The sequence below is a fragment of the Podarcis erhardii genome, assembly GCF_964252035.2.
Source record: "Podarcis erhardii genome assembly, chromosome: 7".
In the NCBI taxonomy this organism is placed as follows: Eukaryota; Metazoa; Chordata; class Lepidosauria; order Squamata; family Lacertidae; genus Podarcis; species Podarcis erhardii.
This window is the reverse complement of record NC_138511.1, coordinates 88,663,509-88,679,840: the sequence shown is the minus strand read 5'-3', so window position 1 is coordinate 88,679,840 and position 16,332 is coordinate 88,663,509. Positions and strand designations below refer to the sequence as shown.

General features: G+C 52.9%; 1 protein-coding gene across 1 annotated transcript; it reads left to right on the top strand.

Moving 5' to 3' along the window:
* The first annotated feature begins 191 nt into the window (after window positions 1-191).
* ACTMAP (actin maturation protease) lies at window positions 192-11,455 on the top strand. The gene is made up of 6 exons (XM_081869468.1): window positions 192-458; window positions 4,412-4,480; window positions 7,050-7,174; window positions 7,370-7,499; window positions 9,480-9,550; window positions 10,610-11,455. Exons 1-6 carry the CDS (start codon window positions 280-282, stop codon window positions 10,951-10,953), a joined length of 918 nt encoding a protein of 305 aa, XP_081725594.1. The 5' UTR covers window positions 192-279; the 3' UTR covers window positions 10,954-11,455.
* Window positions 11,456-16,332: the final 4,877 nt, after the last annotated feature.

The following is a 16,332-nucleotide window of genomic DNA, read 5'->3' as shown; positions in this document are numbered from 1 at the left end:
TTCGCTGATTTGTTGAAGGAAAAAGCGGGCATTTGTGGGGCGGAGAGGCGGCGGCTGGCTGCGTTGTCGCCTGTTGATGACGTAATAGCACGCGAGCCGGGCGAGAGAAGATGCGGCGGTGAGAATAAGCGTCACGCAGAGCGACCCTCCCATTGCCTCATGCCCAGATCTCAACTCCAGAGACCGGCGTGACCTTTGACCTGTGACCCCTCTTTCCTTGGGGTCACCCATGGACCCTCCCGATGCAAAAGGCCTCCCAGGCCCCTGCTAAGCAGAAGCATGTCCAGAGCCCCCCAGGCGGCTGCAGCAGCACCCTTGCCCCCTCCCCCACCCCCGCCGCCCCCTCCTCCGCCGCCCCCCAGGCTATGTGGGGCTCAGCTCCTCAAGGCCGCGCTGGAGCAAGTGGACCCTGGGGACCAGGACGGTGTTCGGGAGCTCCTGAGGCGCCGCAGGGCCAGGTGGGGAGCGCCTGGGGGGGGTCGTGGGGGGGTCCCTGCCTCTCAGTGGGGGTCAGGAGGGGCGCCAGAGTGCTGCTCTCTCCCCTTGTCTCGGAGGAAGGAGAGGGGCATCTACCATACAGTCAGAGGAGTGGGGTACAGTTGGGGGGATCGTGGGTGGGTGGGGGTCCCTGCCTCTCAGTGGGGGTCAGGAGGGGCGCCAGAGTGCTGCTCTCTCCCCTTGTCTCGGAGGAAGGAGAGGGGCAGCTGCCACACAGTCAGAGGAGTGGGGTACAGTTGGGGGGGGGTCGTGGCTGGGTGGGGGTCCCTGCCTCTCAGTGGGGGTCAGGAGGGGCGCCAGAGTGCTGCTCTCTCCCCTTGTCTCGGAGGAAGGAGAGGGGCAGCTGCCACACAGTCAGAGGAGTGGGGTACAGTTGGGGGGGGTCGTGGGTGGGTGGGGGTCCCTGCCTCTCAGTGGGGGTCAGGAGGGGCGCCAGAGTGCTGCTCTCTCCCCTTGTCTCGGAGGAAGGAGAGGGGCAGCTGCCACACAGTCAGAGGAGTGGGGTACAGTTGGGGGGGGGTCGTGGGTGGGTGGGGGTCCCTGCCTCTCAGTGGGGGTCAGGAGGGGCGCCAGAGTGCTGCTCTCTCCCCTTGTCTCGGAGGAAGGAGAGGGGCATCTACCATACAGTCAGAGGAGTGGGGTACAGTTGGGGGGATCGTGGGTGGGTGGGGGTCCCTGCCTCTCAGTGGGGGTCAGGAGGGGCGCCAGAGTGCTGCTCTCTCCCCTTGTCTCGGAGGAAGGAGAGGGGCAGCTGCCACACAGTCAGAGGAGTGGGGTACAGTTGGGGGGGGGTCGTGGCTGGGTGGGGGTCCCTGCCTCTCAGTGGGGGTCAGGAGGGGCGCCAGAGTGCTGCTCTCTCCCCTTGTCTCGGAGGAAGGAGAGGGGCAGCTGCCACACAGTCAGAGGAGTGGGGTACAGTTGGGGGGGGTCGTGGGTGGGTGGGGGTCCCTGCCTCTCAGTGGGGGTCAGGAGGGGCGCCAGAGTGCTGCTCTCTCCCCTTGTCTCGGAGGAAGGAGAGGGGCAGCTGCCACACAGTCAGAGGAGTGGGGTACAGTTGGGGGGGGGTCGTGGGTGGGTGGGGGTCCCTGCCTCTCAGTGGGGGTCAGGAGGGGCGCCAGAGTGCTGCTCTCTCCCCTTGTCTCGGAGGAAGGAGAGGGGCATCTACCATACAGTCAGAGGAGTGGGGTACAGTTGGGGGGATCGTGGGTGGGTGGGGGTCCCTGCCTCTCAGTGGGGGTCAGGAGGGGCGCCAGAGTGCTGCTCTCTCCCCTTGTCTCGGAGGAAGGAGAGGGGCAGCTGCCACACAGTCAGAGGAGTGGGGTACAGTTGGGGGGGGTCGTGGGTGGGTGGGGGTCCCTGCCTCTCAGTGGGGGTCAGGAGGGGCGCCAGAGTGCTGCTCTCTCCCCTTGTCTCGGAGGAAGGAGAGGGGCAGCTGCCACACAGTCAGAGGAGTGGGGTACAGTTGGGGGGATCGTGGGTGGGTGGGGGTCCCTGCCTCTCAGTGGGGGTCCCTGCCTCTCAGTGGGGGTCAGGAGGGGCGCCAGAGTGCTGCTCTCTCCCCTTGTCTCGGAGGAAGGAGAGGGGCAGCTGCCACACAGTCAGAGGAGTGGGGTACGGTTGGGGGGGGTCGTGGGTGGGTGGGGGTCCCTGCCTCTCAGTGGGGGTCAGGAGGGGCGCTTTCCACGTCTCTGCGGTGCTGCCTAGAGTGCTGTTCTCCCTCCTTGTCTCAGGAAGGAGAGGGGCAGCTGCCACACAGTCAGAGGAGTGGGGTACAGTTGTGGGGGGTCATGGGTGGGTGGGGGTCCCTGCCTCTCAGTGGGGGTCAGGAGGGGCGCCAGAGTGCTGCTCTCTCCCCTTGTCTCGGAGGAAGGAGATGGGCAGCTGCCACAGTCAGAGGAGTGGGGTACAGTTGTGGGGGGTCATGGGTGGGGGTCCCTGCCTCTCAGTGGGGGTCAGGAGGGGCGCTTTTCATGTCTCTGCAGTGCTGCCTAGAGTGCTGTTCTCCCTCCTTGTCTCAGAGGAAGGAGAGGGGCAGCTGCCACACAGTCAGAGGAGTGGGGTACAGTTGTGGGGGGTCGTGGGTGGGTGGGGGTCCCTGCCTCTCAGTCACACAGTCAGAGGAGTGGGTACAGTGGACGCTCGGGTTTCGAACGTGATCCGTGGAGGATGCACATTCCCAACCCGCATCTGCGTACACGCGGGTTGCGATTCGGTTGAAGGAGGAGGAGGGAGGAATAGTCTGTGGGTTGGTCGAGTTGTGTGGTGAGAGGAATTGTTAGGTGGAGTCAGTTGGGATAATCAGTTTGAAGTTGTTAGGAACGAAAAGGACGGTTAAGGAACTAAGATTAAGAAACTGCCAAGAAAAATTAACTGTGACTATAAGCTTATTCATGCCTATAAAAATAAACTTGATTATTTGTTAATGTTAACAACTGACTGGACTCCGTGTGTACCCGTGAGAAACGGGTTGGTGGCAGCGAAGAAAGCAATTACAAGTGGTGGCACAGGGTCAATAGACCGTCAAATGTTCGGGGGCCCTGCATGATTGCCACAAAAGTTGTGTTGCACTGCTGCGCAGGCACAAAGCATGATTTAGTGCTTCTGCGCATGCACGACTGCCGAAACCGGGAAGTAACCTGTTCCAGTACTTCCAGGTTTCAGTGGTCCGCAACCCAAAAAAACGCAACCTGAAGCGTCTGTAACCCGAGGTATGACTGTATTATTATCATTATCGTTATCACCATCATCAGAGTCTTGCTGCCCATGCAATAGGTCCTGGTGAAAATGCCTTGGATGCCAGTGGTTTCACGTGAGATAAGACACATGCGTGGAAGAGGAGAGGGCTGTCTGCGGATGGCTCTTTAGAGGCAGCAATGCTTCTGAAACTGCAGGGCTGGTGCACCGGCCCTGCTTGGGGGCTTCCCCAAAGAGTCATCTGGTTGGCCACTGTCAGAACAGGATGCTGGCCTGATCCAGCAGCCAGGCTCTTCTTATGTTCATATGCAAGCACCCCCAAACTCAGCCCTCCAGATGCTTTGGGACAACAACTCCCGTCATCCCTAGCTAACAGGACGAGTGGTCAGGGATCATGGGAATTGTAGTCCCAAAACAGCTGGAGAGCTGGGGACCTCCGGGTCCAGAGGCAGTCTGTCTACATTCCTTGGTTTCATTTAAAATACGGAAATGCAAACTGCACCATATGCTTTCTTAAAAGCTTAGGATTGTGTGATTTCTAGAATCATGGAATTGTAGAATGACGCATAATCTAGTCAAGCTTCTTCAGACTGAATCCACTTGGCAAAGATTGCCAGTAGACTTAATAACCCTGGCACTATTGAGATGCTGTGATGTCTACGATGTCTACAAGCTTCATTGCTCAGACTTTTATGACTATTTTGCTTTAAAAACGGCAGATTGGCTTCGCAACCATCAGCCTGAACTTGCGGCATCTATATTTGGCGTGAGCAGCTTGGACAAAAGAGAAGCTCTGTGTCAATGCAAATGCTGCTGAAAACATTCCGGGGGGGGGGCACCTTGCACCATTTCCCGAGTCAATTTCTCTTAATGCTTGATTAGGGGCTTACATCCATGATGGTTTCATTTGCAACGTGCCACTGAAATGTTCTACTTCCAAAAAGTTCTCTCCGCTTGGAAAGAGGATGCTTGCCTTTTAACGTGGTCCATTTTGTCTCATTAGGGCTCCAGTTTCGCACTGCTGCCATTTCCATTTCCTGTAAGCCACGGAGCACCCCCCACCCCCAAGAGGCAGCTTCCCTAAATTGCTCCTATTAAGTGTTTGGGGAGAAGAGCCTTGTTAATTATGCAGGGGGCGAAAGTGCTGCTAATGTTGGGCTGGCCCTCTAAGTGGCTCTTAAGGGACTCTTTCTATTTTTCCCCCCTCTCTCTCTTCCAGCTTCAGCATGCATTTGAAGTGGCTCCTTTTCAACCACCCCGTGTCTTCCTTAATCCAAGAAGGCCCCCAGTGAGTATGGGATTTATTCTTTACTGCAAAAGGAAAAGGTGAAGTAGCAACCTGCTGAGAAGGTGGGAGTTTGAACTATGCTGCACAACCACTCCATACCTTTTCATGCACTCCGGAATTGTGTTAATAGTTTACCCCTCCTCCAAGGAGCACAACACAGTGTTTTATCCCCATAATAGCCCTGTGAATTAGAGGGCTCTGTAGCTTCTCAGACTGGAGAAGGGGCTTGAACCTGGGTTCCAGCCCTCTGCTTTTAGATGGGATGTTTCAGGGTTGTGTATATTTCATCGCTGCACTGAAAGTACAGTTTTCTTTGTGTGAAAGCAAGCGTCCAAGTCCCGGGGGCAAAGGTCCTGCTGGTGGGTGATCTAAATGCAAGGCTAGGGCCAGATGACTCCAGTTTAGCAACCAAATACAGGTGCAAAATCAGGTTTCCCAAGACGTCTAGCTCAGAAACCTTGCAGACCCAAGGATATCTAAGGACCAATATTCAAACTACGCCAGTGCCTGTCTTTTCAAATTTTTGAAGCAGCTAAGTTTACACATTCTAAATGGCCGCACGAGAGATGATACCCCTGGGGAATATACATTCCTGCCAGGGTCAAAAACTAGTACAGGCGTCCAAGTCCTTGCCTGGTCCACCCAGGGGGCAGTGCTAACTGAGCCAGTTCTTAGAACTGTAGAATTATAGAGTTGTAAGGGACCCTGTGGGTTAAACCACAGAGCCTAGGACTTGCCGACCAGATGGTCGGCGGTTCGAAACCCTGCGACAGGGTGAGCTCCCATTGCTCGGTCCCTGCTCCTGCCAACCTAGCAGTTTGAAAGCACGTCACAGTGCAAGTAGATAAATAGGTACCACTCTGGCGGGAAGGTAAACAGCCTTTCCATACGCTGCTCTAGTTCGCCAGAAGCGGCTTAGTCATGCTGGCCACATGACCAGGAAGCTGTATGCCGGCTCCCTCAGTCAATAAAGCGAGATGAGCGTCGCAACCCCAGAGTCGGCCACAACTGGACCTAATGGTCAGGGGTCCCTTTACCTTTACCTTTAAGGGACCCTGAGGGTCACAGATGCCAAGAGGATGGGGCGTTCTAGCACTGCTTTGCTCCTTCCCCTTCTCACCTTCACGGGCAAGGCTAGGAAAACAAGAAGGAAGTGCAATAAACATTTCAGTTTAGGAAAATGTCCAGCAGGAGGCAACACGAGAGAAGTTTATGAAATGCAGGCATGCAGAAAGTGGATAGAGAAATGGTTTTTCTCCCTCTCTCATCCCACTGGAATTTGTGGGCCTCCGATGAAGTTGAGCGTTGGAAGATTCAGGTCAGGTGAAAGGAAGTATATCTTCATGCAACACACAGTTAAACTTTGGAACTGCCTCCCACAGGAATCAGTGAGGGCCCCCAACTAGGATGGCTTTAAAAGAGAATTGGGAAAATTCATGGCTATCGATGGCTCCTAGCCAAGCTGGCTCTGCTCTGCCCTCCACTGTCGGAGGCAGCAGCTCTTCTGAATACTAGTTGCTGGAAATTGCAGGAGGAGAGGGGTCTGCTCTTGTTCTGAGCTCCTGCTTGTGGCCTCCCCACAAGGGGCATGTGGCTGACCAGTGTGAGAAGAGGTTGCTGGACTAGATGGAGCCCCCTTGGCCTGATCCAGCGGCCTCTTCATATGTTCTTAAGTACAGTGGTGCCCCGCAAGACGAATGCCTCGCAAGACGAAAAACTCGCTAGATGAAAGAGTTTTCCGTCTTTTGAGGTGCTTCGCAAGACAAATTTCCCTATGGGCTTGCTTCGCAAGACGAAAACGTCTTGCGAGTTTTTTCCCTCCCCCCCCCTTTTTCTAAGCCGCTAATAGCCGCTAAGCTGCTAATAGGCGTGCTTCGCAAGACGAAAAAACCGCAAGATGAAGAGACTCGCGGAACGAATTAATTTCATCTTGCGAGGCACCACTGTACAATGGTGTCGGGCCTGCAGGTAAATTTTGCAAAGCCAGAAGCTATGTGCTTCAACACCCCTCCTCACACTCCAAAAGAATTCACTAATGTCACCAAGATAAAACTTTGCCACACCAAGTTCAGATACCTAGGGGTACAAATAGCCAGAAGCCTCAATAAGTTATACTTCCACAACTACAAGACAGCAAATAAACAAAGACCTAAAAAGATGGGACAACATGAATTTCACCCTCCCAGGCAAAATAACCATGATCAAAATGGTCACCCTCCCAAAACTAACCTACCTATTCCAAACCCTCCCAATCTGGATTCCCCAAACCCAACTCCGCAGATGGCAGAGAAAACTACACTCCTTTATCTTCTCACACACAAAAAAACCCAAGAATAAGCCCCAAATGCCTGCACTTCCCCACCTCAGAAGGAGGATGGGGAATCCCCAACATAGAAGCATATTACAGTGCCAGCCAAATACGCCATATAATCCCCTATATTGCAAAATTGCAAAAAGCTTTTTTTAAATTGCAAAAGGCTTTTTTTAAAAAAAAGGAGGGCTCAGATTTTAGTACAGCGGTCCAACCTCTCTGATTTTCTTCCTTCTCCTCCTCCTCCTCCTTCTCCAGGTGTGGCCTGGTGGCCTTGTGGATGGCTGGGGCGCTGCTTTCTCCCCCCAAGGCTGTTTCCCTGGAGACAATTGTTCAGGTGGCTTTGGAGAGAGGCTACACAGCCCAGGGGGAAATGTTCTCAGGTGGGTCGCCAAGAAGGGGAACGGCAGACACCGCTGCCCAAATTTTGGCTTGTGATCCGTGTCATCTCCCTGCATGATCCTGGCAGAGACTGAGTGGCAGGGTGGTGGCGGGGGGGGGGGGCCTGCCTGGATGCTGCTCTGGAAGAACCCCAGCCCCCCAACTCTTCCCTTGCCGTTTTGGTCTTCTTGCTCCAGCTGCCAATATGTCCAAGCTAGCTGAGGAGGTGTTCCCCTGCCAGGCGGAGCTGCTCTCTGGAGGCCTGGGGGGAGAAAACTACCAAAGGATCCTTCGTCACCTTAGCCAAGGCTTCCCTGTGTTGATACCGTATCCTTCCTGGTGGGAAAGGGGAGGGATATGGGGAGCTGGGATGGGTGCTTCTCATGTTTGCTTTCTTCTGGTAGGGTTGGAAGGGACCCCCAGGGTCATCTAGCCCAACCCTCAGCAATGCAGTACAATCATCCCTGACATTTGCCTTTCTGATCACCGCTTAATAACCTCTGATGAAGAAAAGTCCTCCCCCTTCAAGTGAGACCGTTCCAGACAAATAATAATAGTTTATTATTTGTACCCCACCCATCTGGCTTGGTTTCCCCAGCCACTCTGGGCTGCTTCCACAAAGACCAAAAATACACTAAGATGTCACACATTAAAAACGTCCCTGAGCCTTCAGATGTCTTCTGAATGTCAGGTAGTTGTTTATCTCTTTGATATCTGATGGGAGGGTGTTCCACAGGGCGGGCGCCACTACCAAGAACGCCCTCTGCCTGGTTCCCTGTAGCTTTGCTTCTCACAATGAGGGAACCGCCAGAAGGCCCTCGGAGTTGGACCTCAGCGTCTGGGCAGAACGATGGGGGGTGGAGAAGCTCCTTCAGGTATACAGGACCGAGGCCGTTTAGGGCTTTAAATATCAATACCAACACTTTGAACTGTGCTTGGAAACGTACTGGGAGCCAATGTAGGTCTTTCAAGACCGGTGTTATGTGGTCTCAGCGGCCGCTCCCAGTCGCCAGTCTAGCTGCCGCGTTCTGGATTAGTTGTAGTTTCTGGGTCACCTTCAAAGGTAGCCCCACGTAGAGTGCATTGCAGTAGTCCAAGCGGGAGATAAGTAGAGCCTGCACCACTCTAGCAAGACAGTTCGCGGGCAGGTAGGGTCTTAGCCTGCATACCAGATGGAGCTGGTAGACAGCTGCCCTGGACACAGAACTGACCTGCGCCTCCATGGACAGCTGTGAGTCCAGAATGACTCCCAGGCTGCACACCCGGTCCTTCAGGGGCACAGTTACCCTATTCAGGACCAGGGAGTCCTCCACACCAGCCCGCCCCCTGTCCTCCAAGAACAGTACTTCTGTCTGGTCAGGATTCAACCTCAATCTGTTAGCCGCCATCCATCCAAACAGCTCTTACTGTCAGAAAACTCTTCCTGATGTTTAGTTGGAATCTCCTTTCTTGTAACTTGAAGCCATTGGTTCAAGACCTAACTCCAGAGCAGGAGAAAACGAGCTTGCTCCCTCCTGCATGTGACAGCCCTTGAGATATCTGAAGATGGCTCTCATATCTCCTCTCAATCTCCTCTTCTCTAGGCTAAACATACCCAGCTCCTTCAAGCGCCCCTCATAATGCTTGGCTTCCAGATCCTTAAATAATCTCAGTTGCCCTCCTCTCCCCACTTTCCCGCTTGTCGGTCAACTCCTTAAACTGGTGTCCAGAACTGGACACAGGACTCCAGGTGGGATCTGGACAAGGCAGAAGAGAGCAGAACTGTGACTTCCCATGACTTGATCTGGACCATGGGTAGCTAAACTAAGGCCTGGGGGCCGGATCCAGCTCCATCACCTTCTAAATCCAGCCCATGGACGGTCCGGGAATTGGCGTGTTTTTACATGAGTAGAATGTGTAAAATGCACCTCTGGGTTATTTGTGGGGCTCGCCTGGTGTTTTTACATGAGTAGAATGTGCGCTTTTATTTAAAATGCATCTCTGGGTTATTTGTGGGGCATAGGAATTCGTTCATTTCCCCCCCAAAAAATATAGTCCGGCCCCCCACAAGGTCTGAGGGACAGTAGACCAGCCCCCTGCTGAAAAAGTTTGCTGACCCCTGATCTGGACACTAGAGTGTAGTAGCAAGAAAACAAGCTCAAATGAGCTGGTCCAAGGCTGGGTCTGCCTTGCCCCCGGGGCTGCCCTCCTGCCAGGCCCTCTTCCAGGCTTCTCAGGTGAGACAGGTGCCCCAAGCGGCCCTCCTTGCCCTCTGCTCTTCCCATGTGAGCAAGACTCTCTTCACCCGGACCTTAACACCCAGCACAGCTACGACGAAGACTCCAACCACGAGCCCTGCCTCCGGAACGGCTACAAGGCTCACTGGGCCATTGCCTCAGGTATGTTCCCCAGTTCACTGCAGCTCTCCTCGCAGGGAGCCGGCCGGTGCCTGGCTGCTCCCTCTCCTCCGAGGCTCCAGTGGAGAGAGGTGGCTCTGCTGGCAAGGCAGGGCACTGCCCAGGAGGGGGCAGCAGTGCCCAGGCTGGTGCTGTGGGCCTTGGGCTCTTCCCAGGCCCCTGCTTCTTGCACTCAGTTGCTCAAAGCTCAGTTCCAGGGCATATCACTCCCCAATCTGCACCAACAACTTTCTCCTGCAACCTCTCAAACCATCCCCTGCTCGGGACACTTATTCTGCCCTAGCTTTGAAGCAAATGCTTAAAGCACAGGCTTCTTTTTTTGCACTTATAATTTTCAACAGTTTTTTCGTATACAGTCAAAACACAAATACGTCTTTTCTCTTTTTGTTGTTGACTTCCCACCCCTTTTTCCATGGAGTTGTTGTTTCTCTCCTTCTGCTGTGCGCTGTCATCTAGCTATCAAACCATAACCACAATATTACTACCTAATTTATTTGGTTTTTCAGATTGAAGCTTTACACTCAATTATCCAACATACAACATAAAAACAAGATTCCAAAGAATCTCCTGGACTTTGTGGGTCTTTTATGATAATCCAGATCCTTTACATCTCCATTATGTCCAAAATTCAACATTAAACTACAAGTGCTAAACCAATCCTACTAACGATTTTAGCTGTTTATAATGGTTTTTAAGATAAATTATAAATCTCCTTATTAAAATTTTGGTCTTCCTGATTTCTGATTCTTCCGGTGATTTTTGCCATTTTGGCATAATCCATCAACTTAATCTGCCATTCTTTTCTGATACGGACTTCTTTCCATCTCTGGGCCAATAGCATCCAAGCAGCTGTGGTCACATGCATAAATAGTCTTTTCTGCTCCCTTGGGATTTCGGCACCCCTTGGCCATACTTTGAGTTCAAAACAAACCCAAGTTGGTTCCCTGCAAGCCAAAGGCTGCCAGTTCAGGACCAGGGCTGTCCAGCAATCACACCCAGGTCACCTTCATTGACCTCTCTCTTTCCCCTCCTTCTACCCAGGAGCTCTGCTGGGTCTGGAGGACAGCATCCAGCTGGCCGCCTGCCAGGAGGACGAGGAGATCCGGGGCCTCTTCCATGCCAGCCCAGCCGTGGCCTCGACCCTCTCGCTGGACTCTCCCGCAGCAGAGACGTATTTGCTGTCCAAGCAGGGCAAGAGCGGCCGCTACCAGCTTTGGCACTACTCCCAGGTGGAGGCCAGCAACGGGCAGCTGACAGACTTCAGCCCCAAGCGGGCAGCCGACGGAAAGGTCTACATCGTACCAGCTGGGGGGGTGCGCGAGGGACTTTGCGGGAAGGCTGTGCTTCTGCAGCCGGCTGGGCCAGAGGGCTACCCGCCACGCTGAGCTGGCCAGAAGGAGGAACTGCTTTCCAAAGCTCCGACCAGAACCAAACGGACCAGGAGCCAGAATAAGTTGTGGATGCAGACGGGACCTTTAGCAACTGCTATTGGGCACGATAGCTGTGGAGCCTCTTTGTGCAGGCGCAGTATACCCTCCGAGTCCCAACTGCAGGGGTCAGACATGGGGAGGGCTCATGCCTTTGTGCCTTAGGAGCGTCACAGGGGCACCTGGCCTGCCTGGAAAGAGGATGCTGGGACAAATTCCTTCATTGCAGGGGGTTGGACCAGATGACCCGTGGGACCCTTTCCGACTCGGAAATTCTGTGAAATGGACTTGTCTCAGGTGAGAGACCACGTCCACCAACGGGTAGCTCTCCTTGCCAGCTGAGCTGCCCAGGAAAGAAACAGGAACAGGCTGTGTTTTTATTGCATTCATACCCCAGCTTTTTTGGGACGCAGGTGGCGCTGTGGGTTAAACCACAGAGCCCAGGACTTGCCGATCAGAAGGTCGGCGGTTCAAATCCCCGCGACGGGGTGAGCTCCCGTTGCTCGGTCCCTGCTCCTGCCAACCTAGCAGTTTGAAAGCACGTCAAAGTGCAAGTAAATACCTTCCCAGCGGAAAGGTAAACGGCATTTCCGTGCGCTGCTCTGGTTCGCCAGAAGCAGCTTAATCATGATGGCCACATGACCCGGAAGCTGTACGCCGGCTCCCTTGGCCAATAAAGCAAGATGAGCGCCACAACCCCAGAGTCATCTGCGACTGGACCTAATGGTCAGGGGTCCCTTTACCTTTACCTTTACCTTTACCTTTACCTTTACCTTTACCTTTACCCCAGCTTTTTACTTTTTAGAAATTCAAGGTGGCCTGCATCGTTTGCTTCCTTCCCATTTTATCCTCACAACCACCCCTCATGGCTGAGGGGTTTTTTGTGAACACTGGCCTCCCAGGTCTGGGCTGACACTCAAACCACTACGCCCCACTACCTGGACCCCTACCCAACTGCAAGCGCAGAGTTTATTTCTTCCTGCCCCAGCACATTAACACCCCAGCAACTCACTCCATCACCTAAAGTTGGCAAGCCCCTTGGCTTCTGGTGGAGGAGTTGAAAACCAGGAGGCCATCTCCTCATTCCCTGGCTGTGGTCCAGGCTGACCAGGTTGCAAGAGCCCACAAAAGAGGCAGCCTGTTGCACCTCTGCATGGGTCCCTGGGGCCGCCTGCCCTCCTCATAGCTGCTGCACACAGAACAATGAGTTGGTCAGCTTGCATACACCCCAAGGTGTCGCATCTCAGGTTAAAGAGTGACCCAGCCCCCGGTTTTTTGGAATACCAAAAGGTCCTGTCTGGTGTTCGTGGGAGTATGGCAGATACTCTCCTGGAGAAAGGCACTCCAGCCAGCCAGCTCTTTTCTGCCCAGGAGGACTTGGCCTTCTCTGTCACAGAACCAAGAACACCAAATCCCATTTCACGTGCCGAGCCGTCCAGGTGGGCCCTCAGGGGAGGCCGGCTTGGCTGAGGGCCTCTGGGGCAGGCAGGAAGAGCAAGAGGCCACCTCTTCACTCCTGCCTTCCCAGAATAGCAAGCTGTCAAGGACAAAAAGAAAAATGCCTGGAATTTCCTTTCCTCTTGGAGCCAAGCCAGTCCAACGCCAATAATAAGCATGTGTGCATTTTTTAAAAAAGAACACAATAGAATAAGCTAATCGGGGAAACGGAGAGATAAATTTGCCCTCCGGGAGTGCCTTCTGCATTGAGCTGCGTTGCCAAAGCTGTGATTTTGAGGGAATGCAAGTTCAACTGAGCGAAGGGGAGGAAATGTCGGGTCCAGTTCTTTCTCTGCTAGGGAGTGTGTGTCTGGCCTTGGGTGAGTCACCCCTCTCGGCCTCAGTTTCCCCACTGTAAATGGTTCCCTGCTCCCCACGGCTGCATGCCTGTTCCGAGTGCGGAAGATGGAGGTTGGAAAGCACTTTCAAAAATTAAAAGAGATAAAACAGCAAAGGAGTGGTAGTTTTGTGCCTCGAGAGATCTCTGCGTGAAAGGATTTGCCCCAAGGTGTGGAGTGGTTCCTGTTTTTGAGGGTGAAACCACTCCTAGGAGACTGCTGGCTTTGGGGGTGCTTTGGGGCCCGGAAGGAGCAGCGTTCAGGGTCCGTGGGGTCCCTTAATAATTATTATTATTTTTTATTTATACCCCACCCTCCCCAGCCAAGGCTAACAGGGTGGCTAACAAGCAATAATAAAAACAAGTTGAATGAATACAACTTAAAAACAAAATTAAAATACATTAAAATATTAAAATATTAAAATATAGCCTCATTGCAGGAGAAAGGAAACGAAAAAAAGAGGGGGAGGGAATCAAATTGGCTCCAAGCCAAAGGCCAGGTGGAACGACACTGTCGTACAGGCCCTGCGGAAAGAAATCCGATCCCACAGGGCCCTGGTCTCAGGAGACAGAGCCTTCCACCAGGCCGGAGCCAGTGTTGAAAAGGCCCTGGCTCTGGTTAAGGCTAATCTGACTTCCTTAGGGCCCGTGACCACTAGGGTGTTGCTGTTTATGGACCTTGAGGCTCTCCGTGGAGCATACCGGGAGAGGCGGTCCCGTTGGTACAAGGGTCCTAGGCTGTGAAGGGCTCTAAAGGTCAAAACCAGCACCTTAAATCTGACCCTGTACTCCACCAGGAGCCAGTGCAGCTGGAGAAGCACTGGGTGAATATGCTCCCATGGCAGAGACCCTGTGAGGAGCCTCGCTGCAGCATTCTGCACCCGCTTTGACATAAACCACAGCTTGCCCCTCCCCCAATTCTATTTCCATCTCTCCCTCTCCTGCTCCACACCCCTTCCTGGGGAGGGTCTCTGGTTGTGGCAACGGGAAATGGGGCAGTCTTTGTGTCCTGCTCCCAAAATAGCTCCCCTTGTTGCACGCAGGCTAAGATTTCCAGGGTGACAGTTGTCTTCTGGTCCCTCCCTGCTGGGACCTTTGAACCCTCACAAATAGATCTCAGTCACGAAAGCTGTCTCGCTGTGCAGGATTTGGGGAAAGGCTTGTAGATTCTCATGCAAATTGGGCTGGGGGTCTTGCCTGTCATGCCTCTGTGTCTCTGCTGGGCAGTCTTCCAGCCCTCTTCTCTGTGGGTCACAGTCCCATTCTCATCTGTGCATGTGCAGATGAAAAACTAGGGGGCCAGGGGCCAAAGCAAAGGGGGTTGGGCTGGATGACCTCTTGGGGTCCCTTCCAATTCTGTGGTTCTGAGAAGTACATGGGGACAGGTGGGCTTCTTTCACCATGGGCTGGGGAGGGAGGAATCTAGTCCCCCCTGTTGCAGGAAACCGCCCCCCCCATCTTTCAGTTTGTACAAACTTACTCACACACAACATATGTGACGCTTCTGTTATAAATTCACAGAAAATCAACCATACATCGGATCTGCACCGTTCCACTTTTATTTTACTCCCATGAAGGAAGGACTACAAAATGGGGAATGTTTGATACAGGCCAGCCATAATCCCTTCACCATCCCAGCACATCCACAGGAGCCCTGCCCAGTTGCTATGCCAACCCTGATGGTCCTAGACAGAAGACCATCAAGATCACAAAGAACTTGCATATGGGAGTGGATTCAGCACAGGGACTGGAACAAAGGACAATGATCAGATCTTCCCTCAGGGGGCAGGAAACTGCGACTACCTTTTGTCTTCTGAAAATGACTCATGGGGAGGGGGAGAGAAGGGAACCAGCCAGGTGACAGGACACTCAGGTTACCACCACAACTCCTCCCTCAACACCTCCTTTCTGTAATGTATGCATGCTGTTTCTGGGGGTGGGCTTGACCTACAGGAGGGGAATTTCAAAAGTTTTTATAAGGTCTTGCACACCATTTTTCTGTGTCTTTCCTCTCACCTGCAAGTGAGGGGAGCACCCTGTTGCAACAGTTCAATAAAGGCCAAGCCTACAGGCTGCTGTTTTGCTCCAATTTACTCTGGTTGGTGTCTTTACTTTTTGTCCAAGGGAGCCCTCGGATTTTTCCAGTAACACCCCCCCCCCCATCATTCAGTTTGTACAAACTTACTCACACACAACATATGTGACACTTCTGTTATAAATTCACAGAAAATCAACCATACATCAGATCTGCACCGTTCCACTTTTATTTTACTCCCATGAAGGAATGTTTGATACAGGGCAGCCATAATCTCTCCAGTGTACCGACCCAGTTGGCATGCCAACCTTGATGGTCCCAGACAGAAGACCATCACACTCACAAAGGACCTGCATATGGGAGTGGATTCAGCACGGACTGGAACAAAGGACAGTGATCAGCTCTTCCCTCTGGGGGCAGGAAACTCTGTACTCATGGGGAGGGGGGAAAGGGGGAACCAGCCAGGTGACAAGACACTCAGGTTACCACCACAACTCCTCCCTCAACCCCTCCTCTTTGTGATGTAGTTATGATGTAGTCTTGGTGTAGCATGGGGGATTAGTAGCTAATAAAAGTTGCCTTTTGTTCTGGGCTTCCATCTTGTTCCATCTTGTGGCGACAGTCTTCAATAAAGACCAAGCCTCCTGGCTGCTGTTTTGCTCTGGTATTCCTGGCTGTTGTCCTTGTTTTTTGTCCAAGGGAGCCCTCAGATTTCTGCATTAACACCCCTAAACAATCAACACTTTGGTAAAGGCTAAGCCACAATCTTCTGAAGATTCATTCATTCATTCTCTCTCATTATGCAACCTTGAAATGAAATAAAGCTAAGACGCAACAGCACATCACTTGTAGTTATTTATGTCCCTTAAAAAAAAGAAAAACTTTTTTACATATAAAAATTTACAGAAACACATACATTCAAATACAGAGGAGCAGCTCCCTTCGAAGGACAGCCACAATCCTCTCCCAACCACCCAAAAAAAAAACCACAACCACACACAATCACACCCAGGGAGATCCTATCCGCTGGTTTCCGATTGTTAAAACTAACCCAAATTCAGCACCCAAAAAATAGGCAGCCTGGCCCTGCCAAAGCAATTTGGAGGGCAGTCGAACTCCACTATTTATTTCTGCAGTGATTGGGAAAGGTGTTCTCCCCCAAGCCCTTTGGTGCGTCAGGTTGTAAAAGCAGCAAACTGCTCCTGTTTGCCTTGGGCAGTTAGGTTATCTGGGTGCCAGGAAAGTTAACGGTCAAAGCAGTGGGAAGACATAAGTTTCTCTTTACTCCCCCAAACCCTGAAGAGAAACGCAAGTATTTTGCTTGACCGAGGCCCGCAAGCTGTGGCTCAGGTGTGGGTGGGGCTTATTTGGGGGAGGAGCAGAGGCAAGCTCCGCCTCCAACTCCCCCCACCCCACCCCGCTTTCCAGTCTCTCCCGACATTTGGGAAATGCGCACAGCCAGCACCAT